The sequence below is a fragment of the Colias philodice genome, chromosome 5 (assembly GCF_061535455.1).
Source record: "Colias philodice isolate Cphi_HAF_F1 chromosome 5, ilColPhil1 Martin Lab GWU primary, whole genome shotgun sequence".
Taxonomy (NCBI): domain Eukaryota; kingdom Metazoa; phylum Arthropoda; class Insecta; order Lepidoptera; family Pieridae; genus Colias; species Colias philodice.
This window is the reverse complement of record NC_143090.1, coordinates 4,295,675-4,317,804: the sequence shown is the minus strand read 5'-3', so window position 1 is coordinate 4,317,804 and position 22,130 is coordinate 4,295,675. Positions and strand designations below refer to the sequence as shown.

At 32.1% G+C, this 22,130-nt stretch overlaps 1 protein-coding gene across 1 annotated transcript in view; it reads left to right on the top strand.

Moving 5' to 3' along the window:
- Window positions 1-21,645, top strand: part of LOC149488402 (uncharacterized) — a 32,342-nt gene extending 10,697 nt beyond the window's left edge. Inside the window, exon 3 of the mRNA XM_089695530.1 lies at window positions 19,444-21,645. Within this exon, the coding sequence (XP_089551656.1) occupies window positions 19,444-19,748 (305 nt within the window). The 3' untranslated portion in view covers window positions 19,749-21,645. The remainder of the gene's footprint in view (window positions 1-19,443) is intronic.
- The last annotated feature ends 485 nt before the right edge of the window (window positions 21,646-22,130 follow it).

Genomic DNA, 22,130 nt, shown 5'->3' with positions numbered 1-22,130 from the left:
ATGTAATTACGAATCAAGAATTGAATCCAAAGTTCATTAACCTCGAAATAAAAACCTTACATATATACTGAATTAACACATGCAAAATAAAGGCCGTCTGAGAGGTTTAATTCGTTTTCAATAGGCCATGTCGCCGACACTGATTAACATCAAGGGTTCTTGCACATGCGCCCGCGCATATTGCGTATTCTGAATTAGCATAGGCATCTCGGGTCGTTACTCAATGCTATCGCGAATAAGTGATTGTGTTTGTAAACGATTGGAATCGGAAAATTAATATTGTTTCCTTTTTTAACTGCGACTTAACTATTATGATGATTGAAAAGGTGTTTTGCCATTCAATTATGAAATAAAGTGGTACCTAAGTATATTAAGTGTGTACGTAATCAATAATAATTTAGAGAAATTACAGATCAATAAAATGAAATGTAGAGATTCAATAACCATGTTTGTTACTTTAGATAAGCATGTAAACTGAAATAGTACCTAACAATCTTAAATCGACAGTCGAATAAAATATAACTTGGTTCATTTTAGTATAGCTCTATCGTAAATTGAGGAAGATATTTCTGAGAAAAATTATCTGACACTTTGTATTGTCAAACTGCGTGTAACTGTTAAAAACTTAAAAGCGTCGTACTATATATAACAATATATAAAAACGAAAGAATTTGTCTTAAAAAGCTTATAAAGCAACATTAATATTCAAGTATACTTTGAAGACAGACATATATTATGATATGCCACATTTATTGTTTAAATTTGCCGGAACGACCATTCGGCTGCAGGGAACACGGGAATGTTTTAAGACGAAAATAATATATTGTTGGCATAAAAACAGACAGCATATGACATAAAATATTAGCTAGACGATACTGTTAATTATTGCAACAATGATCAATTAAAATGATTAAATCTTGGATATATAATACTAATTGGATATAATAATAACGTAGCCAGAATCGTAAAATAATTTCTTTGTTTTGATTGTGAATAAATTTTTTATAAAAATCATGTATCGCATAATATTTTGAGTATGATAAAGTTGTTTCACATGTGGGTAACTCACAAAAAATTACGGAAAGGTTTCCGATACAGTTCACTTCGAGCACATTGCCCTTATATTGTTAAACGAAGGAAACGACTTCATCCAGGAGACAAAGCCAATAATACACTTATTTCTGTCATATTTGATATAATACTAACACTACAATTGTTTTCGAAGCCATAAATAACTTCGTACAAAAGATTCGCGGTTTACTCAAAAGTTAAACGGGCTGATAAACATTTTTTTTCTTCCATCTCGAGACCGAATTTCCTGCGGCGGTACGACTATAAATATTAATACAATCAAATGTTTTGACGTGGGCCTTTTTTAAGCTTTTATCTTGTACCTTCGCTTATTTTTTATATGGATCGATTTCGTTTTTATTTAGTGTTAATTTGGGCAGTGAGCGTCTTTTAACAGATCGTAAAGTAGACTCGAGTGGGGCGAGCTTTGGCGCCAGGTGTCTATTGAAATTCTTTGCAAATTTTTGTGGGGTCGCACTTAATAAAATCTTTGCGAATTTGGTCAAACAACGATGAGGTATTTTATGATGTTCTTGTAATAAAGATGAATAAAAATATACATACTTTTAATGGTACTAAATATATTATTTTTCCGTTTAACCTTTTAGCATAATTGGATAATATTTCCTTATCACAAAGTGGCTCAAGTAAACTTAACAATTTGATGAATGGATGTTATCATTTTTATTCGAGCAAAAGAAACTAAAAACAAAACTGCTATCGTTTAAATATCAATTAACTACGCACTAGAAAGATGCTTTAACCTTTATAAGATATTAATTTTATTTATCTTTACGACCTGGGCTTATTTCAAATTAGCATAACGGTGATTACTCACACTGTATCATTAATTCTTAAATAAAAACATAAATCTTGAGGCTGACTTTAAACGCTGTAGAACAAACACCCACTATTTCATTAAAATGCGATCAAAATTAAACCTTAGCGGAACATTAATAGAAATTAAATAAGCTTATATCATCGTCGTAACTTTGGTTTCGACAAGATCTGATCAAAGTATCTAAAATGGTCACAGTTAGTGGGTTAACCACTTTAAATTGTCATCTGTCTGATTTATTTCTGTTTCTTTTGCGGTCAACACATTTTTGTCTCCGTCCCGTCTTTCGGATGTAGAAATGGGAATGCTTTCTTCTGTTATTCTTTTTATTTGAATTATAATAAAAAACAGGATAAGTATTTCATAATTAGCAATATTATATTACATAATGAAAAGCACAGTTAAATGTTATTAGGTTAGCTTTCAAACATTTGGTACCTGTGACGCTCTACATAGACACTATGCAGTTTTATTTGTTTTAAATATAATTAAACTTGTTATTTTGCATATTTTAAAAAGTATACATTTTTGCACATTTTATAAGTTCTACTGTTATATTGCCGCTATTGGAAATTTATTCCATCATGTTTACCATGATCGGTTTAGTTCTAACCAAAAACTTCAACCAAAACAGAAAATTTTATCCATGTTTTTAACGTTTGTTAAATTGTTTTAAAATCATTCGCGGAAGTGTTTCTAAGGAAAATAACCCGTCTTGCGTATCGGGTCCAATATTTATAGACCGCTCAAACCCACCGCAGTAGTTCCACAATTTCTATAAAGCTTTTCAATTATCGATGCATAATGACACGATTTTCCCATCCCATTAAGGGTACCACTGTTCCGTCCACGCCAACGGCGAACCGAGTCAAACGCTCGTAAACTATAATCATTTGCGGACTCCATAAATAATTGCGTAGTCGGAACTTCGAACCAGCTTTTTGTCGAAGCGGCCGCGCAGGTAATATAGTCATAAATTTCCATAACCACCATTCGATGTTATCAAACATGATTTTAATTTGATTTTGTAACCACACGTGTTGAGAACGATCCGGGCGAGTTACGATCGTAGGTATAAGCAATAAACACACAGTTTAGTAGCACATAATAAATTTGCGAGAGCATCACATAAAGCATTTTAATGTCCGTGGAATACTAATTTTATAGTTTGTTGAATTTGTAATTTTTTTTTATTCGTATAATTTTAAAAGGTGGCTTTTATTTCTCAGTTTGATCTTATACAGTAGAACCCCGTTAAGTCGAACCTCGATAAGTCAAAAACCTCCAAATCTCGAAAAAATGTTTTGTTCCCTTCCCTTCAAACACCAAAACCTCCATTACTTGAAATCTCTACCCTCTGTTAGTCGAAATAATCACCGAGTCCCTCTAAGCCATTTTGGTACATATTTTCACTCTATAACTCGAAAATTAAATTTGACCTCTGTATGTCGAACATAGCAACGTTTTTTGCACGCCTCATAAGCGAAGCGTTGAGGTGGGTACTACTGTCACTTCGCACAAAACATCTGATTTTTCAAACTTAAAATGTCTTTATGTATCATACATTGCACTTGTAAGATAATACATACACACACATACTAAGAAAAAACACTATTTTTAACGTTCATGATATTTTTGATGTCATTTTTGTTATTTAAACTAGTTAAAAAACAGTTTAAAAAAGTTCTGTCTTGGACGTCCGTGTGTCTGTATGTGCGGATCCTTTTTCTTGTTAACACGATAGCGACCGAAATACTTTACTAATCGAGTCTTTTTTTTTCTCTTACGCTTGAGTATGCTCAGGAATAGAACCCTTTCATTTTTCAGGGTCTGATTCGATGTGGTTTAATTGTTATTAAATAAACAAAAATAATAATTAATAAATATTTATTAAAAAAAAATTATGAGGCGTGCACTTTTGGATTTTCCAAATTATTTTTTATTTTACAACCTTTACAACTTGATCATTAGGAATTTATCACCTTTATTGTTTGAACAAAAATAAATTACCGACTTTAAGAACGTGCCGACAATAAGTACACTATTGTTTCTTAGAAAACATTTTAGGAGTATTTGATAATAAATCTATGACTCACGTATTCACGTGTTTGCTTGATTGGTGTCAGGTGTTCAAAATCCTCCATAAGTTGAAAACTCTATAACTCGAATTTTTTGGCGTCTCCCTTGGTATTCGACTTATAGAGGTTCTACTGTATTATATATGCAATAATAATTTAAAATTAATGCACTTACTATATTCTAATATGAGATTTGGGAGCTTTTGAAACACTTGCAAAGATACATTTAATCCCTGTTTATTACATGCACGCAGCACGCTCTACCTAGTGTTTGTACCAGAACTTGTTTTTTATGTAAACTATGAGCTTTACCACACAGCTTGCGAAGGTATATTATTAAAAAAATCAATTAAAAGTATGCTATTTCAAACTATGGTAGGTACTTATATTAATGCACAACAAATTTCAGACAAATCGGCCCAAAAGTTTTTGCGACAAACTGCAACAAAAAACTCAATCAACTTTCATCATAACATTATTAGTATTAACTCGTATGTCTAGCTAGATAAATCATAATTAAGAAGCATTTAATTCCAAGGTAAATTCATCTTTGTAGCCAAGGTGAAAGTAAAGCTTATAGTATGAGCATCGACCCACTTCACACGAATATAATGACGGTACAAATTGTCAAAGGCAATCAATAAACTATCTCAATAATAACACGGTGTTAGTTCATCACGTTTTTAAACCTCTGACATGCTATATGTCACTTAAATTACATAATACTCAGTGGATTATTGTCTTTGATTTATAAGCTCGAGCTTAGAGCTTTTTGCAAGAGCTTTAAAATTTTGTTCACTCTTACCTACTATGTACTTTAAGGACGTATTATATTTGCAGCTTTTCTTTGATAAATACCTACATGGTAATATTCGCAATAATCTACTGGGCAGGTGAGGCTGATGCATTTATATTATTAAAAATTTGTTTAACTTCTTTAAAATATCATTCACAATTATTATAACAACTAAGGAGCAGTTAGTACAAAACTGTTCATAGAATTCCTTATACTAAATGCCAACAGGTTACACGAAATACTGACCGCTTATGAAATGATATCCACCTACGTGAACCATTATCTAGTATCAAACTATAATCCATTTATCACCGCTTTTGTTTACGAGGCTCGCGTATCATCGACTATTAATTATAATGCGTTCTTCACTTCGAACTTTGACGTTCTCGCTGTGTGACAGACCAGAGATAAGAATGCTAATGTTATTTTATACTGACTGTACTTCACTCTCTAATTACCCAATCGAATATGATATCTGTTACAACCGAATAAAGCACAAATTAGAGATTTTTTATTCAGCGCGCGGGAGTAACGGATTTCTAACCCTATGACTTTCGAATAGGGTTGAGTTTCAGTTTAGCCATAACAAGAATTCGAACACCTTTGTGAAGAACAGAGTTGAGAATTTTGATGGATGTGGTTATAATTGTTTCTGTATCGATTATGCCATTGATAAATATTTCGACTATTGCTCATTTTATTAATGACGTGGAAGCGGAAACGTCCTGGGCGAGTCGGTTGTGACGACAGCGTGACGTAACAATTAATATTGGAGCTGTCAAAACATCTGTCAGCGAATGTTATACATCCTTTATTTGACGTAATCCAATTTTAAAATCGATGCTACAAAGATAATTGTTTCAAAACTCAAGGCTGTTTTTGGGGATAAAAATTATCAACTACCAATTAATAGAGTAAAATCAATAAACATCCAGTCTTTATTTCCCTAATGTAATATTTTGGAAACATTAAATTTAATTTTCCGTTAGTATTAATTTTATCGGGTTGAACCTTGTCTGCCCTTTCACACCCAGCCAGCCATTGTTCAAGATACAAACCACAGATACAAACCTATAGTTTAAAATCGATATAATAAATCTATTGTATGTAACGCTTTTATGTATCACGCAGAATCGATCTAGTACGTATTTTCAATTAATCTAAAATTAACGGCTCCGTATAAACCAGGAAAGCAACGAACCGGAGAGGAATTTAAATAGTCTGTAGACGACTTTAGTGCCGGCACTCTGATCGTGCGGAATCTAGGGGATGGTTAGTGGACAATCCATTTTAAACCCTCGATTAACGGTTTAGAGTTTAAATTGAAACAAATCAGAATGTAGGCAAAATCATTAAAGTTACAAAACTTTTTTGAAATCATCTGTGAACTTTGTCACTCTCTGGTCGGATTTGTTATTGTTAACTTTATAATTTTTATAGAATACATTTAAGTTAATACCAACATAAATACTCTTATTAAGAATATAGTCTTACTAGATTTCCGCCCGCGGCTTCGCCCGCGTTTTCAAAGGAAAACCCGCATAGTTCCCGTTCCCGTGGGATTTCCGGGATAAAACCTATCCTATGTGTTAATCCAAGTTACCCTCTATATGTGTGCTAAATTTCATTGTAATCGGTTCAGTAGTTTTTACGTGAAAGGGTAACAAACATCCATACAAACTTTCGCCTTTATAATAGTATTAAGATATTATGTGTGCTATATAAATATAATACTGTGAACGTGAAAGTTTGTGAGAGATTAATAGATATTAGGTACTGACTCTAACGCAAAACAGCTGATCAGATGTGGCTGAAATTTTGCATTATAGATTTTGTATTTTGCAAATTCTATTCCAGAAAAGAAGGAGGAGAAGAAGATAGCGAACTAAATTCCCCATTATTTAATGCTTAACATCTTTTAAATTTTAGAAATGCTATAAAGTATTTGCATTAAAATCAGATTATTTATGTAAATTAGATATTTTTTTAGGAAAACCAACAAAGATAGTAGGTATTTATTTTCGTAGGTATATTGCAAATAATAGAAGCCAAAGGTCATGAGAACACGGCTTGGCGTGTGACGGGGGTTGACATACCCACTTCATTAATTCTTCAAACTCCTAATCAATACCTTATTGCTACAAAGACGTGACTGACGCTTTTCTTGCGAAAAGGTATTTCCAAGTGTACCTACCTAGCATGAGTTTGAAATATTTATTCGATTGTCTGGGAGTAAATATGTAGGAGGTTATGGATGGAAACTTAGGTAAATCATTAATACATCAAATTGTAAACCATTTTCTGCAAATTTTTGTATTATTATCAATTGTTTTATAATTAAGAACATTAACATGTCAAAATATTTTTCAAGCTTATGTTAGAGGCCAACGATTATTACAAAATTTGGTAATCAAATTCAAAAATAATGATAAAAAACTATTAAAATGATATCGTATTTTAGTCTGGTCGAGAGAACAGTTGTATAAAACTACCCCAAACCGCGCTAGGGCTGCGTCAAAGCTACAAACTGACAGATATTAATGATTATATGGAAAAATATCGTTGCGTTTCCTTTCCCTAGCTTTTAAAGCGTAATAAACAATGTGCAATTAAAACGCCAATAGCAGATTGATGGATTGATTAATTTGTCCGTTTGTTACGGTATAATATTTGGTATATTTTTCTTTTTGGGTGTCTACTGTCTACAAATCCATTGGTATTTCAAATAACATTCAAGTCAAAAGTAACAAAAATAATAACGATAAATTCCAAACTTTATTGATTTCGTTTATGTTCATAAAAATAGGAATACTAAATAATAATACTTCCATACTCGAATTATGGAAGAAATATTTGCAAAATGCATACCAATAAAATCATACATTTATGACCTCGTAATTTTTAACGTGAAATGTTAACAAAGATACAGTAACAGCAAAAATCAATTAAGATTCATATAGAAATAGGCTCGTCGTAGGTAGGTATATAGATTACGTGTCCATAAACACTAGCTATGACCATTCGATGACTTAATGGTATCATCTTAGGAAGCTTGACGTTACCAATTATAGAATATAAACATACTGTAAAAGGAATGATTTAAAGGTACCACTACAGATACTATGAAAATCTTTTATTTATTAATGTTGTAGGTATCTGTAAGAGATAGAACATTTATTTAAGATTAATGTGCCTTCAAGCTGCATGTTACAAAATAATACATATATTGTAAAAGGACATATGAAACAAGATTATGTAAGTGTCTGTTCCGACAAAAATCGGAAACGGCTCTACCAATAACAAAAATGACTAGGTAAAGTACTAGCTAGAGTCGACTGCCTTAGGAGAAGCCTATGTCTAACAGTGGACGGAAAAAGGCTGAAGAGAGAGAGAGAGAGAGAGTCGACTAGTGAAAACATTCACAAAATAATAAGTATAATTGGATTTGTTAATAATTTGATTGCACTTAACAATTTCAAATGCCTCCTTAACGAAAACCAACTCAACACTCCTATCTTTAAAACTCAAAATGCCTTAAGCCTTAGTAAGTTCTACGCCAATTAAAGTACCTATCATTCGCATCCACCTTATTAGTGCCACAACGATGTAATCACTGACAGATTTATATATCAATGCATAGCAATGGAGTATACCAATTAAAACGGTAGAGATAAGACGTCATTTTGTAATTGGTTCATTATAATCAGCTGCGTTGGGCGGGGCGGCTAACATACCTACATACCTACTTATACATGTAAACACAGCCTTCAGGAGACTCCAAATAAAATGAACACAAAGTAGAACATGCGTGATATGCTATTTTTAATATTGTTTCAAGTTCAACTATAATGTATTTATAGAACTGGGTCTGTGTTTTGCATTAAAAAAATATAAAAAATCGCCATGGTAACTGTCCGTAACGCAATTATTCTGATTAATACATACAGGTTTTTGATATTAACGTTACATTTTTCTTTTTAATACTAACCTGCAGTAAGCATGCTTATTTCAGTAATTGGATAAATGGAAACTAGTAAGGATGTGGTTATTACTACATTTGGAGATAATTCAATTGAAAATGATTTTTGTTTTTTTCACGATGATAACTAATTATTCGGGAAAAATTCTTCTTCATTGCTTCAGTATATATCATATGGATCACATTCAGTGTGATAAGACGATAATACATACGTTATAATGTTTCATAGCACTTAGTATGGGTGTGTACTGTGAACAAAGTACCTATCCACTAAGTGATCTTCAAAGCTATATAAAGAATAACCCTTTTACATTGAATCCTTTCCTTCCATTAATTATTATTAAAATATACGTATCTATGTAGAGAAAGTCTTGCACTTAATGGCTCTCCATCATAATCAAAACTATCCTAATATCGAAGAATAGATTTAAAGAATCAGTTGAACACATGCTATAATCCATACTTAATTAATCATCCAACAACTCATCTTGCTATTAATAAAAGCTCACTATTTCAACTAAATCTTACGTGTTATAGTAAACAGTGACGTGGGCAGTCAAAACAATAATAAACATTAAGGAAACGCGAAAAACGTTCGAGCTCACGTAAATACTGACAGTTTTGTTTTGAGATGTCGTGAGTGACGCTTGCAATCCGCTCGGGCATGTCACGAATACGCCCCCGGTTCGTTAACTAGGCACTAAATATGCATGTAAACTGTGTACTAGGTACCTAAGTTAAATTGAATCCCTTTGATTGCTATATAGCTTTGTGCTACGTACCTAAAATTTGAAACCTCTGAGCTCTACCTAATGCTAGTTGCTATATTGTATGTGAGATGTACGATAAAACATGAAGATGGAATCTGTAGGTTGATGATAGAATCTGATATTATTTATAATCGAATAGAATCTGCATCAGATTGAGAGAAACCTTGAAGAAACTGATTAAATTTTCTATGTTAAAAAATATTCGCTAAAATTTTGTACATAAGAAAAACATTTAGACATCCATACTTATTCATAAAAACTTTATAATAATAAGCAATATATTATATAGTACTGTAAACGTGCTAATTATAGTTCACGCAAGCCGCAGGATTGTTTTATGTAAACATATTACATATTATAATTGTACCAATTCCTAGTACATTTAACTCAAACTCGTGTACCTATTGATTGTTTACCGTCTATGTAAACCAGTTTTCTTAACTATAATTAATATTTCCAACTTATTAATATATATAACATACTAAGTAATATAGGTACAACGTTTGTTATACTAAGTTTATTCTATTCTATTCCATAAACAATTATTAACTCATCAAAGAAAGAAGTTCTAAGTAAAAATAACCAATGCTGCTTCTATTTCAAGCACCAAACAAAAGACATCAATTTTTACACGCATGTACATCTCTGTATTAATTATCTGTGATTCAAATTATATTTATACTCTGTGACTCGTTTTATTGCAGCGTTGAACTAACATTTCCTAACGCACTGTCTCAGTTCTGAAGCGGCGCGCGAGTGTTCCCATCACTGGACAAGCTTGCTCCCAAATACACCTAGGATTAAAATATAAATCCCTTCACTAAGATGAAAAGTCGTCATAGAGTAGATGTGATACGAAATAATGATTCTATAATCGTCTCTGCTTAGCGGACGATTAAATGATAGCTCTATTAATTGATAGAAACAGTGCTAATGGTGCTTGAAGGATAATTATAGTAATAGTTGCAGTTAGTTTTTGTTGGGTTTACGTATCAATGACATGTAATAATTATCAATTGTATGCTTTATTATGTTTAAATGGAAGGAAAGCAATGCAATTAACAAGGTACTGAATAGTAGGTACCTACCTTATAAAAAGTTCAGCATTACCAAACATCGTAAAAACCACCTCTGCAAGATATATTTATAGAATACAACCAAAAGCTATAACCGAACGTCTTGTCTATAGAGTATACTCCAGTCTCCATACCACACGGCACTCGATAGAAACGTAAATTCACACCACATATAAAGTTGATACGTTTGAACAAAAACCATCTCTGCCGGTTCATCAGTCGGCCAACAAATTAGTCGGTGTCACTACAATAATATACAATAAGCGCCGTACTTCAGGCTTGTACGTCGCATAAATCCTTCAACAAAGCCGAGTAATGTTTTGTATGGAGATTTCTTTCGACGAAACCACCGGTTGCCGTGTAGTGGCCTTTATCTAGTCGTAAATTAATTCTTGATATTGATAAACGCTAGTTTCTCAGTCAGCCGCCGACGTATCTATGTACCGAGTTAATTATGCGCAAGTGTACAAGGCATTTGAACGTTCGACTACTAATTATAATGTATGTGTTTAAAATTTTAGACAACGTATGTGTAGGGTAATGCCTGAGTTACTTATGAAAGAAATAATGTGGATACAAACATAGTTGTTCTAGAAATAGATTATTGTTTGTACCTGCAAAATCTCACGTAATTTATTTTTGGCAATCTTATTTTATTGCTCTTGCCAATTTAATTACTTTAAAACACATATGTATAGAACAATAAATAGTATTTCATAACTTATACAGATTAATAAAGGCATATAGCTCTATCATCATTTTTATTAATTACAATATGAACAATATATTCAATTATAATACAATTACAACGCAAATGCATTCCATGTCTAGTACACGCCTTTTATGATGTCATCCGCTATATTAAGCCTATTCTATTCTCCCTTAGACAAACAGTTTTTGGTTTTATATTCATTGAAATTTATATAAAAAAAATAACTATGCTTATATGCATATTTGCCAGAGGTTTTCCTTTCAACCCTGTTACAAATTCGCCACAAGCGGTATTCAAAAACAACACAGCCTAACAAAACCTACGGTCAATAAATCAAGATTGCAAAGTCGCCAAATGTTGCAAAATTCGCATAATGCTCAAGGTCTTTGCATTGAAACTTCGCCAGACGTCTATTGTAAGTACTTTCTTTGGAGCGCTCCAATTAATCTACTAATGGCCATAAGGGGTTCTATTATACTTTTACTCTCCTTCAAAGAAAGCAATAATGAGTGACATATTTGCATGGCCGGACCCACCGCGGGCAGGTAATGTCTCGTAATCGGTCGATTTGTCTTATTGTCAAAGATGTCGTTTGTTTGTGTTCGGTGACCGCGACTGGTGCCCGAGATAAAAGTAATAAATTACATGAAACGGAAGGTGTTTGTAATGCTTGCCGCCAGAGGTGTGGCATTAGGAGACGCACGGTAAGAATAACCAACGGTTGTGATAAGATGCACTATTTTCACTAAAATGTTTAAAAGATGATGCATAAAATTATAGAGGAAAAAACAAATAATCCCATTAGCCAATTTGTAGTTTAGAAATGGGAATTTCAAAGCTTTTCGTCATCAGACGAGATGCTTTAGAACTGTAGAGCTTTTTCTCCTTCATAATTAATTTAAAGCGCCACCATTAATTATTTCAACTGATTTATTGAATTCATCTCTTACTATCATTTAGACTCTACATGATAGCAAGAGATGAATAATTGTAGAGCATAATATATATTATTTTAACGCACTAGGTACTACTACTTTCTACTCTATTTATATCACTAGTACACGTACAAAAAGTTTAATGCTATGCGTCCTTTTGTATAAAAATATATAATTTTACCAATACCTACAACCTCTCTCACGATCAAGGTATTATGTACTTTTAAAATACCAACTTTCAAATATAAAAACTGCCTCTAAATGGAAAGGATGCACCTAACCAATCTCTATACAAAATTATACATGAAACGACCTCTGTAGACTCGTTCAACCAGATTTATTTTAAAATTAATATTCAATTAGCTTTCCGCACATGATGCTGGGCGTGCGTATTATTAAGTTTAATTTATGGCATCATTTGCTGGACGATTTTTAAATTATTACCCGTTTTAAACGGTTCGTCGTAATTGTGATTGCGAGAGAAAAGATTGCGTTGATTGCTACATGGCTTCTATGAAAGTTTTAAAATAAATACAGATGAAATTAATTGCATAATATATGGAGGGGAGGGAGTCAATTTTCAGACAGTCAACTTAGTACTAACTGTTCTTATCTCAACATTTTTTTCATTAATAATATATTATATCTACTATTACTACTAACAGAACCTTTTTTTTAATTACGTAGGTACTTTACATGTAAAAATGGAGAAAATTTATTTTATTTAAATTTGATATATTTATCTGATATGAGTTACCTGGCCCCTGGGTCACCTGAATGGATTTTCCATTTGAATTCAAATATAGGAGAATTTTATGTTTATCAGCTTCTTATCAGCAGGATGTTTTCTCAATTCAATTATTCTTATAAAATGATTTTATATCAATTTATAGGGAACTTGAACACAATCAAAATGTAATAAGTAGGTATGTATGAAAACAATAAGCAATACCAAGTATCTATCTAATCTGTGGCAATACACAGTATAGCTAAATTTCAAAACAAACGAAATTTTGTAATAACAATTAATTTAATTACCTTTATATTTCCCCATTCTTCGGGTCCCAGCCTTGGAATTTACCTACTTACCGGTCCGACCACTTATGGATACATTAAGCAATTTGTCTTGCTGATAAACGATCTTAAAGTGTGTTACTAAAATTAACTATGCGTATTATATGTCTTCACTCGTTTGCTATTAAATTATGAAATAGAATGATTTTACTCATGACCAATTGCCTCTTTTTTAATATTTTACCCACATCGATGGATTATCGATATCGATCGCAATATTATGTTCAAAGATATTTATTTCATATTTTTACGTTTTCATGCAATATAGTAAAGTTATTTTATCCTATTATCATTACCTACTAGATTTTCCGTAATGTATATATTATATTCCATTGTCAAGTGCCTGCTATTGTAGGTACCTACTTATTTTTTTTTAATAAAATCCACACTTAAGTAGGTATACCTTATATATATAAAATTGACCAAACAAAATATTATTGTCACATAAATGTTTACAAAAACTTGCCCAACATCGAATTAAAACATTTAAATTGTAATTAATAAATCATGCATATTATTATTTTGATTTATCTTGATATCAGATCAGTTTAGAAGTCGTTAGCATTTGAATTTTAATAATTATCTATTACTGGGTGTTCTGATTTAATTTTATGGGTTTATTAATCATAATTTTCATAAATATTACAATTTGACTCGAATTAACAGCTTTGCATATTAATATCAATATCAATATTAATAACGAATGTTTATGGTATAAATTATTAGGTAGGTACCTACTTCATAAAAATGTAGCTACATTTGACTTTCTTTCTTATGAGAAAATGTGTAAAACACAGCAAAAATTATGAAATGTAATTATATTTAATTTCCTTTTCAATTTAAATTCATTTATACCAATAGCTTCTAGATATAAGCTCGATAAGCTTTATCTTAAAAGCACAAATATTCCTATTGTGTAGGATTGAACTTTATGTCTCTCTAATAGTATCTTATATCTTTAGATACTCAATCTGAGTCGTCTAATCGCATAGTTAGTTTAGAGTCTAAAACAAAATGGCGCTCAGTTTTAGATTAAGACAGTCGCATAGAAATAGACGATCAAAAAGTTGTAATAAGAATTTATCAACGGCGCCGTCTGCTCCCGTGCATAGATTTATTGCGTGTTATGTAAATGTGTACAAGATATTAGCGTCCTTAATAATTCTATGTCGGTTTGAGATATACTGTATTAATGCACAGCCTTTGGCCACGCGGGAACCAATCGGACGATCTCGCCTTTTATGTACCGGCTGAGAATAAACTCGTATGCGATTCGAATTAGTATTTTATTTTAGTATTTGCAATGCGATTTAATGTAATGCGCAAATTGATAAAAAAGATAGAAATTAACTAAATAAAATAAATAATATATTCTTCTTTGATTTTTTTCTTAGAAGATTTATTATTAAATAAGTTATGTAAAAACAGTAAATCATGATGTATGTTCGAAGTTAAGTTTCTCATTGCACCTGGAAAATTTTATGCAAAAAAATTCCCCAACATTTCGTTTTCCTCATCATATTTACATACCTACGGAAAATTCCGTAGCTACATATTAACATAAGAATATCTCAAAATCGCGACAGATGACAAAACATAATTGCTCTTAAATAATCCATAATGGACATTCCAATATCATATTTTATAGCCGATACCTTTAATCCAGTAGCACTTCATAAAAATATACTAAATTCAAAGCACTATTTGAGTACTCCGGTTTATAATCATAAGGCAGTGCGCCAAACTGTAAGTCAGTGCGACTAAGATGTGACATTTGATGTAACTAAACATGAACTGTGGTTGGCTGATGACATAATTTAAAACACGCATGCTCTGTGTTAAGAGGATGTTGTCAGTAGTATCTATAGAATAAGATAGAATGATTAATAGCCACAGAGTAGTATGATTCAGAGTCTCCTTGGTCGTGTTGTTCATCTAATTATTCTCTGAATGTTTGAATTTGGACGTGTAAATGGAAATTAAGTGCGAAATAAATGCCAACATTTCAAAACATCAAGAAAATGAACAAGAATCTCTAACAGAAATACGTAGCTTCAAAAAGAAATACAAATAAACGCCCCTTGCCTGAACTGAAGGCAAAATTCCGAACCCTGAAACACAAAATTCCCACAAACCTTATCACATTATCAAATGAACATAATATAATTCCTACATGAAGCCTCCAGAGATACCATCTGTAGCTAAAAAGAAACAAACTAACTGAAAGTAATTCAAAAGTTTTGTAAAGAAGCACCGCGGGACAGCTTAACACATTGCCGCGATAGCTCGCGAGATACTGTAGTAAAAACAAAAAAATAAAAGGTTATACCAATGAAAGCGACCACGAAGCGCAGGTACCTTAAGTAGACTCGTGATAGGCAAGCGACAAGTTAAAATAATTACCCCACAACTTGCAATAAATTAACGCGGAATTTTCGTTTTGTAGTTCTGTATGGCGTTTATATGCTACTTGGCTGTGGTCTTGAATAGGGTTCCGTATTTTTAAACGAGAGACGTATGGCAGGGACGAGGGCTAAAGAAGAATATTTTGTTTTTAAATACTGCTGGAACTTCACAAACGAATAAACAAAAATAATATTTTATCCTAGTGAAATCAGTGATTAGAGAGATCCTAATTATTTTTAAAAACCAAAAAATATTTTTGGGAGCTCAACGAGCCTAGACTAGAAGTCTTATTAGGTGAATGGCTTATTTGTCCATAATTTAATCCATACTAATATTATAAATGCGAAAGTAACTCTGTCTGTCTGTCTGTTACTCAATCACGCCTAAACTACTGAACCAATTTGCATGAAATTTGGTATGGAGATATTTTGATACCCGAGAAAGGACATAGGCTACCTTTTATTGCGAAATATGTACCACGGGCGAAGCCGGGGCGGACCTCTAGTTTCAAATAAAATCAAACAAGATCAATTAAGAAACTCAATGGGTCTCGAGATATCACAACATTTTAATCTAATGCTATGAATCGCGATAGGTTTAGGTCTTGTAAATATAATTATAGCTAATCATAGAACCATAATTCATTTATTTTAGAAACCGTTGCAGATGACGTCTAGAAAACATCTAGGTACAAAACTCTAGCTCAAAATTCAAAAAATCCCCGTCTCTCATGATTAATGTGTTTATATTGAATAGTGTAGGATGACCTGTTTTGCGATGCACCGCCACTGCTTATAATGGGCAGATGTTATATACATACACCGGGTTAAACTCCATAGCAACTGTTTTTTTTTGCTAGTAATGTGTCTATTGTTTCTATGTGTGTAAGTGCTGTGCTTTTAAGCATTCTTACTTATATCAAACCCTTTAGGGATATTTGTAGTTATCTATTTTTTCTGTATACATAAAAACTAAATGATCTCTTTATGTAAAAGCTACAGTCCAAGTAAATCACGATATTATCGTCTGGTCATGGGCATTTCATGGTTCATTATGTTTAAAATTTATTTTTAAATCAAGTAAAGTAGTGTATATCGGAACTGTAATTTTGACGGAATATAATTCTAGTTGATTAATGCCTTGTCCTACATAAATTTATTCTTTGAAATCCTTAAAAATATCGCTTATCGCGTATAATTTAAGAGCATCATGCGCATTACCAATTACAGCAGTTAAAAGCCAGACCTTTTACGGATTAAGTGTTGATTCCGTACCTACTCTTTAGCGTTTCTACATTAATCGTTATTCTAAAGTTTATCTGTACTATGATCGTATATAATAGCTATATCTATAAAAATACATGTGACACTTTTATAACATGTATTCCGTTTTCATCTAGATATCATTAGTCATGTTTCTTTGATGTTTTATTGCTAAACATTTTTATGTTGGCATATATAAAAACCCCATTTTATTAAGTATGTACCTTCGATGATAGAAAGATATACATTCTATCGAGAATTTTCGAAATGGTGTAAAATGTTGTAATTTTTCATGTATGTATGTGCTGAAAAAATGACAGATCTTATTAAAATGGGTTTTTATCTGAATCTTTGCCAATAATAAGTAGGTATATTGAAGGTTATATCGAGCTACATCTAAATCAGGATATCACCCTTCCACAAACAGAAAAATTCTTTATTATAAGATTTTTTACAAAAATCTTGAAGAAAAAGGAAAAGTTCATAAAGATGGATAGGATAGGTTTTATTAAATATTTATAAATAATATAGGTAAACCTGGTTAAAACCAGGTATTTGCGAAAAATAGGGGGCATGTGGATACTAGTGAGGGTGAAGAATAGAAAATAAAATATAACTACATATTTTTTAAATCTAGATTTTAGTTGAATCTATCCAAGTCTAATATATGCATTAAAACATCAAGATCGTTTCCAGACATAGCCTATTTTAGTTTTTAAATTCTTAGACTCATCCATAGGTAATACGATGTCATTCGTTTAAAATTCGACCATGCAATATGTCTAGACTCAAACGGAATATAAATGGTCTGTGACCTAGAATTACCTATGTAAGATAAAAAATAACATTTTTTTATATTTTCGCAGAATATTGGCACAAACAATTTTTACATTATAATATTGTTGTGCCAATCTACATGAGAAGGAAAATTCTTTAAATTATTTACTATAGATACTCTTAATATCTGTAGTGTTAATTAAAAATAATTTTAATAAATTATTTGGCATAATGTCCAGATGATAGCAATTTATTTTTCGTACATTTTGGACTTGGTTACTTTATGATTTTTCTGCGTGATTTTAGGCGTAGACGAAATCATTAAAAATTTTATTAGGTATACATCCACAACAATAATTTGTGGTAGAGTAATTTGATTTTTTATTATCTTCAGCTTTATTACACACATAAAATATTTCATCCAGTATATTGTAAAAAGCTTTATTTGAATCAATAGCCACTTATTAATTCAGTGACACTTGATGTATTACAGAATAATGTATTAAGCACCGCCTGTCTCCTGTGATTTATTTCATATACCTGTTCTCATATTTTTTGTACCACTTTATTCATCTGCACTTCCTAATGATATCTAATTCAAATTAGGTTATTGATGTAAGCGTTTCATCAAAATCACCATATTCCTCAATACACATTGAAATTCATATAGCCTCGTATTGTGTCCCGTCGTTTCGTCTCTGTACAAGGATTATGTTAAAATAATGCTTCGATTCCGTTGTTTGTGCATCGCGCTGTCACTAACATTTCAATCATAAGCTTTTTGCCGCGGCTCCACTTGTAGGCCCGGGAGGACATCGAATATTTATAGTTTTTAAACATCTTTATCGACGCGGGTTTGACATGTCGGACAGGAGCGAAGTATCGAACGCTGCTGCTGTATTCATTAGGCTTGTGTTTATTTTATTGATCAATTCGGTATCGATTGCATTATTCTGCATCGTAGCTCGTGAGTGATGATCGGGTAGGGTTAATTGTTGAAAATTTGGCGAGCGATTAATTAAAGTGGTGGTTAAAGAAATGAAACAAATGGTTCAGTTTAATTTGGAAGACAGGTCGCATATCGATCACGAGCGGACTGGCGCTCGTCCAAGCCATTCGGTGGGCTCGCTATAGACGTGCCGTGACAGGTGCACGCAGCCCACGACTTTGTCGCTTCACACTACTTACTCCCTCTGTAAATTACTCCACATATCTAAAATATTCCATTAACCAATTTCTGTAACCAGACTCGCAACAAATTATGCGTAATATTGTCCAATCGATTATTTAAATACATTGAGAAAATGGTATCTAGTTACGTAAAAGGTTCCTTTCAATAAATAATAGTCATTATACGTGTTTCATTAAACATTAATTAAAATCGTTAGCACTTTCAGTACGAAAATATAACGTATAAATTCTAATGTATTATAAATTGTGCAGCGCTTTATAAAACCTTAACAGAAATCTTGTTCGGAATCGTGCGCATTGCCGCAAGCTGTACATCACAATCGAGCAAGCGTGGCACGAACTCGCTCCGACCAACTATTCATAGCCGCTAAAACGGACATTCAGCCCTTAATATCAACCTATCGAGTATTCCGATCGGAATAATTAATAATGTATGATACGGTTGACATGTATTTGATATATCGAATTTACTTTTCAGGTACGGTGAACGCGAACGGGGAGACAAAGCGACAAAGAACATCGTATACGCGTTACCAGACGCTCGAGCTGGAGAAGGAGTTCCACTTCAACCGGTACCTGACGCGGAGGAGACGGATCGAGATCGCCCACGCACTCTGCCTCACTGAACGGCAGATCAAGATCTGGTTCCAGAACCGCCGCATGAAGTGGAAGAAAGAACATAAGATGGCTTCGATGAACATCGTTCCGTACCATATGAATCCGTATGGCCACCCGTACCAGTTCGACCTTCACCCCAGCCAATTTGCGCATCTATCCGCATAGGATCAGTGGAATTTTTCGAATAGTGGATAACTGATTTATTAAAATTTTCAGTCGTCCGTTGCGGAACGGAGTTGTATGTAGCAACAACTACGAAGTTGGGTGCTATAGCAACTAGACTGAATCAGTTATTCGCTGTTCGAAAAATTTCTTGGACGGACATATTTGTTGAAATTATTGTTGTGCCGTGAACAGTGACTTTGAGTGGACAAGTTTAGTGACTCATTGAGGAAACTTCTGGACAAATAGCCAACACATCGAATTGAAAATGCCCAGTGGATTCTACATGAATACGTAATTAAGTGTTGTAAGATGTTTAAGACGGATTCGATATAATTTTCACAAGAGCAGTTATAGGAATTACGTCACTCCTCGCTAATGTCATAATTGTGTTGAAATTTTAGTAAAAGATTACCTAGTCATAAGCTTATTGCTCGATCTACATAATTTTTAAAGTTGTAAGGTGGAGAGTAATTGTTACAAATCTAGGAATAGTATTAATCATGATGGCTATATTAAATGTTAAATGATTTAAGTCCTATTAATTTATTTCTATTAAAATTATTCCCACACTTACCTATTACAAATAAATGGTACAATAATAGGCATGTACAATTGTACAGATCAGCCATCGCTTTAACGACAAATTCGGAATTGTACAGGGAAATGGAAAATTCGAAATCTCAGAAATATAATGTTTTGCTACGTAGGTGATTTCGTAAATCTTTTAATTAATTGGCAAGGGCTTGAAAGAGCGCTGTGAACTTTGTACGAAGTAAGCTCAGTTAATTTAAAATTGTGAATACCTAGAATTTGTTTCTATTGTAAATACTTTGAATATCTTGTAGGTATTTTGAAAAGTTTAATATATTCAATGTAGAACCTACTTTTAAAGAACTATTTTATGTTCCTGTCTCTAGTGTAAATAACAAATAATATTTATAAGTTAATATTCATAAATACAAATAGTATAATGTCATTACTTAGATAAATAAATTATAATTAATTGATATAATAATAATCTATGATAATCTACCAACGATACCAATTAATTATTTCAATTGAGGTCTAGATTTAGACTAACTGTCGTATTTGTAAAATGTACTTAATTTTAGGCTTAAAATTAATCTTCCTTGATTTGTATTACTTACTGTTATGTTAAATTTTACTTTCTCCAGTTTATGATTTTCTTAATTTGTTACATCTCATTAGAAATGTCGTGGTTTAACTGTGATATTTTGTTAAATTTATTTTTAAGGAGATCAGAATTTGAGTTTATCGATTTGTCTGATTTGTTTATGATTGCAATGTTAAGTACGTAAAGACTTTCAATATATTCAAGGGAAATAACAAAATCATCGCAGCTAGTACTTATCTATTCTACTTCTACTTACTTCATTTAATTTCGATATTACTTAAATAATTACTAAGTATCTATTTATATCTATTTAAGAGGAAAAATATAATGAAAATCAATGAGTGGAATTTTGAAATTCAAAAACATATTTATTTTATAAACTGAATTTTTTAAATCCTCTGTAACTTTACTAAAAACGCCTCTGACTATTTCTCTTTTAATCCTTCTAAACGTCACTTCCTTGACTGGTTCATTTGTTAGTTTAATTATTGTTTGTAAATATTTAAGCACTTTAGAATAAACGAAATGATAAATGTTAAAACGCATAGTATAACAATAATTATTATTAAAAAGTACCTACATTTCACTTTGTAAATTATTCTGTGCAATAGGACGTGGCCTATTTTTCATTCTTTAATTTTGTATAAATTGTTTATTTACTTGTGTTATTTTTTTTGTAATAAAATGTAAGTATCTATCGTTCATTCCAGTTTAAATGAAAGCTCTAAGTATGCTACATGTTCATTTAAATTATTGTATTGTATGAATAAAGTGTATTAAATTTTGAAAAATCGGTGAAAAAGATAAAATAAATTATAAAGATACTTTTGGATTTTTTATTGTTAGCTGATAATATTATCTTAGCATTGAACTAATTGAAAATATATAATTGAGATTTTCAGAGTGGGTATTAAAGTTATCTAAATGTGAATAACAAAAGCTATATAAGTTTCGAATAAGACGAACTTATAAGAACAAGCTTTTCAACAAACCAAACAAAATCTCTAGAACCAAACACGCGAGCTGTTCAAAACAGCTAAAACGATTTAGCATAAAATTGCTTCCGAAATGTGAATATTAAAACAATTTGATCCATTCTGTACTGCAACCGCCAGCTCGACGCCATTCACTGATGTTCGTATTGAGTGATGAAAAATGATCGCTACCGATGACATGACAGCCGAAGCTAGGGGCGGCGATGTACCACGTGCCAACAAAAGAGTGTACGAAGGTTGCTTAGTTTGTAG